At 42.2% G+C, this 7,322-nt stretch overlaps 1 protein-coding gene across 1 annotated transcript; it reads left to right on the top strand.

Moving 5' to 3' along the window:
* Positions 1-337: 337 nt before the first annotated feature.
* On the top strand, positions 338-4,076 carry LOC311119444 (uncharacterized protein; the record flags this gene model as incomplete). Its single annotated transcript, XM_084194137.1, has 8 exons — positions 338-375; positions 534-765; positions 1,851-1,983; positions 2,259-2,522; positions 3,049-3,139; positions 3,225-3,279; positions 3,376-3,611; positions 3,929-4,076. 8 exons carry the CDS (start codon positions 338-340, stop codon positions 4,074-4,076), a joined length of 1,197 nt encoding a protein of 398 aa, XP_084050263.1.
* Positions 4,077-7,322: the final 3,246 nt, after the last annotated feature.

Below are 7,322 nucleotides of genomic sequence, written 5' to 3'. Positions count from 1 at the left end.
GTTCATTTTCAGTAATGAGGCCCTGTACCCCATTTCCAGTTTATACTTCAATGTATCAGGTGTAGTTATTCACCAGCTATAGAGTGAGCTGTTGTTTATGTTTCTAAGACTGCAGGGTGGGAGATGCAACAATGGCCTTGAGAACAGCAGGAAGTGTGTTGGTGGTCTTTCTCTGGTCTGTAGCAGGTATGGTCTCATTCGATATCTTTTAGTTGCCTGGTTTGTCAATCTACAGATATTTCTAAAAGCAAAACATTTTCATGTTCTACTAGTGACACATTTGGCGTGTCCGCTTCACTTTAAACGGTTTCCATTCACACTCAACCAAAGAGTATCTATGTCTCAACTCAGCTACTACGGGAACAAAGTGTTAGTGTGAGTCAAAGGACATTGAAGTTAATGTAATGTCCTTGTGATGTCTAACTGGGTTTCAGCTGTACTGGGGCAGAATGGCTGGAGTGTGACTAACACCACAGTATTTGTACCTTGAAGGGGTCATCAGTGGAACTGTCCTGCTCTTACACATATCCCAGTTGGTATAAAGTCACAACAACCTTCTGGTTCACCAAAATTGTTGCTGTGGAGAATTATGTGAGTCTGAGTGATGACCCAGACTACAAAGGTCGTGTGACGTACCATAGAGATAAGAAGAATGGCCACACCCTGACAATCACAGACCTGAGAGAGAGTGACTCCACTACGTACAAGTTCAGATTTATTACAGATCAGACCGAAGGGATCCTGGAGTCACTTTGTCTGTTACAGGTACAGTGATGTTATATATAGTGCTGATCTGTTTAATTGGTTCTGGAAAATTGTCTTAATTTGTATTTAAATAATATAAATAATATGAAAGTATGCGTAAAATAGGAATGTCTGAATTGATGATTTGAGAACGTCCACTCCTGCCTCATTTGAACTAGACAACAGGTAATTGAGGTATTTAATGTTGTTATCTACTCCAGACCTGCAGGTGAAGGTGACCACTACATGGTGGTCAACGACACTGACCTGTAGCACCACCTGTACTCTGACTGACAACCCCAACCCCACCTACATCTGGTACAGGAACAGTAAGATTGTACAAGAGGACTCCTCCCCCTCATACTCAGTCTACTTAAAAACTGAAGACAGCTTCTACTGTGCTGTAAAAGGCATCAATTCTCCTGCAGTGTGTGAGTGTGACTAATACACTTTTTAAAGTCTTACAAAATCATCCAATACATCATTGGTAGGGCTGCTATTTCATTTCGATTAATGGATGTTGACAGTTCAAAATATGTACTCCATTTGAAAAATGTACTTGTGTTTCAGATGTTGGGGGTCACAGTTATTTCCACGTGACTTACACCCATCAGAGTATCTGTACCTTGAAGGGGTCATCTGTGGACATATCCTGCTCTTATACATATCCCAGTGGTCATAGAGTCTCCGAAACAAACTGGTATACAAAAGGAAAACTTGATGAGGCGCCACAAATCCTGAGCCCGGGGTATGGAGGTCGTGTGGAGTACCTGAGAAATATGCAGAGTGACTCCACCCTGAGAATCACAGACCTGAGAGAGGAGGATTCAGCTGAGTATAAGTTAAGAGTCATAACAGATCAGACAAAACTGGGAGCCCACCTTCCCTGGAACATCTCTGACTGTCACAGGTAACACTGCATGTCACGTCTTATCAATACTGCAAACTATTACTTCATGATATGTGTTTTAATCCCCTTTCATTTAGGTCTGCAGGTGAAGGTGACTCCTGCCACTGTGACAGAGGGACAGAAGGTGACACTGACCTGTAGCACCACCACCTGTACTCTGAGTGACAACCCCAACCCCACCTACATCTGGTACAAGAACGGACATGTAACCAACCAATCTAACAGTCTGTTCCTAAACCCAGTCAGCAGTGAGGATGCAGGCAGATACTCCTGTGATGTAGAAGGCCATGAGGATCTCCACTCTCCTGAAGAGACTCTCACTGTCAGATGTGAGTATGTGTGATCCATCTCCAGTTGTATTCTTTTAGTAACATATTCTCTTATCTATTCTATCTATCTATTATTTCAATCTATGTCCAAGTTCCATGATTGTACTCATCTCACTACTGTGGTACTACACAAACACTGTATTGTTACATTATTTTCTAAGTTACACATATTTATATTCATATTTCAATTATTTCAATCATAAGTGTAAGTTCCATGATGCTCCTCATGTAAAGCAATATGTATGAACAATGTGTTGATACATATTGTCTGCCAGATGGCCCAAAGGACAGCTCAGTGTCAGTCAGTCCCTCTGGCGAAATAGTGGAGGGCAGTTCAGTGACTCTGACCTGCAGCAGTGATGCCAACCCACCTGTGGACAAATACACCTGGTACAAGAAGAACATAACCTCACCAAAAGCATCAGGACAGAGTTACAATATCACTAACATCAGCTCTGAGGACAGTGGAGAATACTACTGTGAGGCCCGGAATAAAATAGCATCTAAGAACTCTACAGCTCTGATGATCATTGTAGCAGGTCAGGTTTCATCTTCAATACTTCAATACAAAACTACATGTTTCAATCTAATCTTAATCATTATACTTTGTGTTATTACTCCTTAGTTTATAACTATACATTGGGTTATATTTTTGAATCTCCCGAGTGGCGCAGTGGTCTAAGGCACTGCATCGCAGTGCTAGCTGTGCCACTAGACCGGGAGACCTCAAGGGGCGGCGCACAATTGGCCCAGCGTCGTCCAGGGTAGGGGAGGGAATGGCCGGCAGGGATGTAGCTCAGTTGGTAGAGCATGGCGCTTGCAACGCCAGGGTTGTGGGTTCGATTCCCACGGGGGGCCAGTATGAAAAAAAAAAAATTTGAAAAAAGAAATGTATGCACTCACTGAGTAAGTCACTCTGGATAAGAGCGTCTGCTAAATGACTAAAATGTAAATGTAATGTTATAAGATCCCTTAACAAGTATTGCATTAATGTCCTGTATTTCAGTTTATTTTTAGTTTATTATATCATGCCATGTACTCACATCATCAAATATTATATTACAGGGAAACAAACCTCAGTTATGACTACAGCTGTTGGAATCATAGTGGTTGTTCTGGTTCTCATCCTCTGTCTCTCTGGACTCATGTGGTTTAGGTGAGTGAATTGTATTATTTATTTTAACATTTAACATATTTATAGTAACATTGATTGATTGATTAATTCATTAATTAACAAACAGGAAGAAGGCCTCCAAATCCACCTCTGACCCAAGAGACACAACAGACAATAGACAGGTGAGTCTGTTGGAATCAGAAGATGACTGTGATGTCTGGGTATTGCTTTGTGGAACATTTCCACTCCTCATGTTGTCTGTCCTCTTTCTCCATCAGGGAGACTCTAGTCCAGTGTATGACAACATCTCAGGCATGGCCATGACCCCTAATGCAACACAGACAGCAGCCAACGTAGACCAGGATGATGTTCACTACGCCAGCGTCCACTTCTCTCACTCCAAAAACCAGGAAGTCCCTCTGTACTCCACCGTCCAACTGCCTCAACCCCAGAAACAGGACGAGGATGTCCAGTACGCTGCTGTGAAATTCAACCGCCCCACTGCTGCCACCCAGTAAGCATATTCTGCATTAAGGTAATTCATATGCTGCTGCTTATTGTAGGAGATGTCATCAATAAGCAAAACAGTTGACCCATAGTGACCACTAGTGATGTCATTTCCTTAAACTACGAACCCAACAATGGACATCTCAAGAAAATTACTATGACATGAATTGATGTAATGATGGTTTTGAGGAACTGCTCATTTCGCGTTCCAAATGGCATCATATTCCCTATTTAGTGCACTACAAAGGCAGTGCACTATAAAGGGTATAGGGTGCCAACATTTGGGACGCAACCTTTGTTTCATTTCTGTTTCTCTCTCTTCAGACCTGCAGCAGCACAATCAGCTGAGGAGGACCCCTCTGTGATCTACAGTCAAGGCAGTCAACAAACCCAGAACCAAGAAGACCTGAACACAACAAACCCAGAACCAAGAAGACCTGAACACAACAAACCCAGAACCAAGAAGACCTGAACACAACAAACCCAGAACCAAGAAGACCTGAACACAACAAACCCAGAACCAAGAAGACCTGAACACAACAAACCCAGAACCAAGAAGACCTGAACTCAACAAGTTTGACAAAAACCCATATATTCAAAATAAGTGCCATAAAGCTTGAGGGGGTGTGGAATATTGGCCATTATAAACTGTGTGGTTTATACTACGGCTAAGGGCTGTTCTTGACACAAAGCGGATATGCCGTCGTATATTGGCCTGATTGCTATTAGAAACTGGTTACCAACATAAATAGTATTTTTTACGCCATACCCGTGGTATATTGTCTGATATACAGTATTCACTTCTGAAATGCAGTTTCAGTCAGTCAGCATCCAAGACCCAAACTAACCAGTTTATAATAGTATATAATAATATAGTTGAACATTTTATAAGTTTAATATTTCTTAAGTAAAATCGTTAATATTTCTGAGTACCAGATCTTTAAAAAATATCTGTATTTCTGAAGTAGGCAACCTCAAGGTCCTAGTTAGTGTGTTTCTATTATATTGTATTACTTCATATGCTACTATTAGATGATACACATCCTAGAAGTTTGCTTGATTTTTTTATAAATATTTTTAATTGTTTTTATTACAAACTATGGCACAATTTTGCCTCAATGTCCAGGAAAGAGTTCTGCTTGATGCAACATTTCTTAACTCTTTTATGAAATGTTTTTTTTTGTAAACTGTGTAAAGTGTGACATTTTTAAGAATAAACGTAATTGTCATTGTTTTGACCTTATTATAACACTATCTTCAGTGGAGTCTTTAGCAAAGGCCAGCCAACCTTTTGATACAGTATGCGTTGATGAGTATCAAATCTGTCTCCTGTTATTAAACAAAGGGCACTATGGTAGATGGCATCCAAAGGGTTAAGAGTAGTAGCAGCTGCACTTTGATAAATAATATCACCATAATCAAGAACAGATAAAAAGGTTGACTGAATAATCTGCTTCCTAGTGCTTAGAGAAAGGCACGACCTGTTTCCGTAAAAAAAGCCAACTTTGAATCTTATCTTCTTAACCAGCTCATCTATATGTTTGTTAAACATCAAATCCAAATGCCTACACACACACACACACACACACACACACACACACACACACACACACACACACACACACACACACACACACACACACACACACACACACACACACACACAGACAGTCTTTGATTATCTGTTTTGAGTTTTGTACTAAGAGTTGTGAAATTGGATATTGGATTTTAATTTTTTGGGGGGGTGGGGTAAGGGGGGATAGAAGGAATACTTTATCCTATCCCAGGTATTCCTTATAGAGGTGGTGTTTCAAGTGTCTCCGCTGTCCGACTTGGTGTATAGCGAGAATAGGAGAGGGCCTAGAACTGAGCCCTGGGGGACACCAGTGGTGAGAGCACGTGGTGCGGAGACAGATTCTCGCCACGCCACTTGGTAGGAGCGACCGGTCAGGTAGGAGACAATCCAAGAGTGAGCCGCGCCGGAGATGCCCAACTCGGAGAGGGTGGAGAGGAGGATCTGATGGTTCACAGTATCAAAGGCAGAAGACAGGTCTAGAAGGACAAGAGCAGAGGAGAGAGAGTTAGCTTTAGCAGTGCAGAGAGCCTCCGTGACACAGAGAAGAGCAGTCTCAGTTGAATGACCAGTCTTGAAACCTGACTGGTATGGATCAAGAAGGTCATTCTGAGAGAGATGGCATGCTCAAGAGTTTTGGAGAGAAAAAAAAGAAGGGATACTGGTCTGTAGTTGTTGACATCAGAGGGATTGAGTGTTGGTTTTTTGAGAAGGGGTGCAACTCTCGCTCTCTTGAAGACGGAAGGGACGTAGCCAGCGGTCAAGGATGAGTTGATGAGCGAGGTGAGATAAGGGAGAAGGTCACCGGAGATGGTCTGGAGAAGAGAGGAGGGGATAGGGTCAAGCGGGCAGGTTGTTGGGCGGCCGGCCGTCACAAGTCGCAAGATTTCATCTGGAGAGAGAGGAGAGAAAGAAGTCAAAGCATAGGGTAGGGCAGTGTGAGCAGGACCAGCAGTGTCATTTGACTTAACAAACGAGGATCGGATGTCGTCAACCTTCTTTCAAAATGGTTGGCGAAGTCATCAACAGAGGGGGGGGGGGGGGGGGGGGGGGTGGAGGGGGAGGGGGAGGAGGATTCAGCAGGGAGGAAAAGGTGGCAAAGAGCTTCCTAGGGTTAGAGGCAGATGCTTGGAATTTAGAGTGGTAGAAAGTGGCTTTAGCAGCAGAAACAGATGAAGAAATTGTAGAGAGGAGGGAGTGAAAAGATGCCAGGTCCGCAGGGAGTCTATTTTTCTGTTCTGTGAGCTCGAAATGAGTCGTCAAGCCACGGAGCAGGAGGGGAGGACCGAGCCGGCCGGGAGGATAGTGGATATAGAGAGTCAAAGGATGCAGGATGATACTTTTCAGCGACTAACATGAATAATACTGGTAACAGCTTTTTAATACTTGTAGCTCTTGGGCCAAGTTGCTCCTGATCTGTTTAATGATGATTTACTTTGTATTGTTGTCAGACATTGTTCCGCATTTTATATTATGTAATACCATATTGTTCAGTGTCATGATATTGCTTGTTTTATTATAAAAAAATATATATTATTAACTATTTAGATACATCAAATATTTTTACATTTGCAGTTTTTACAGTGATGTTCAGTGTCAATACAGGATAAACATAATGTTGTAAATAAAACAAAAATTAGACAATATAGACATTGATTATTTGATCAACTATTAATACATTGATTCATGACTATTTCCAATTCGATGTTGTTTCTTGTATTTCTGCCTATTGGACACATGATGGCTCTATTGAACCACGTAGCCATTACTGTCAGGAGATAAACTATCATAGATCAATAATAATTCATCAGAAATCACACGCACTGTTAACTGAGTTGTCTCATTTCAGGTGGAGAGCTCAGACCCTGTGAATTTTTTATTTAATTAGGCAATTCAGTTAAGAACAAATTCTTATTTACAATGACGGCCTACCCCTGCCGACACTGGGCAAATTGCGCGCCACCCCATGGGACTCACCATTATGGCAAGATTGTGATGAAGCCTGGAATCGAACCAGGGTCTGTAGTGACAGGGTGCACTACAATACCCCACCACAGGGGACATGGTATAGACAGGCTGCACTACCAGACCCCACCACAGGGGACATAGTGTAGACAGGCTGCACTACCAGACCCCACCACAGGG

The sequence above is a fragment of the Coregonus lavaretus genome (assembly GCF_964263955.1).
Source record: "Coregonus lavaretus genome assembly, contig: HAP1_SCAFFOLD_943, whole genome shotgun sequence".
NCBI lineage: Eukaryota > Metazoa > Chordata > Actinopteri > Salmoniformes > Salmonidae > Coregonus > Coregonus lavaretus.
Note: the sequence above shows the minus strand (reverse complement) of the source record. Positions and strands in the feature narration are given on the sequence as shown.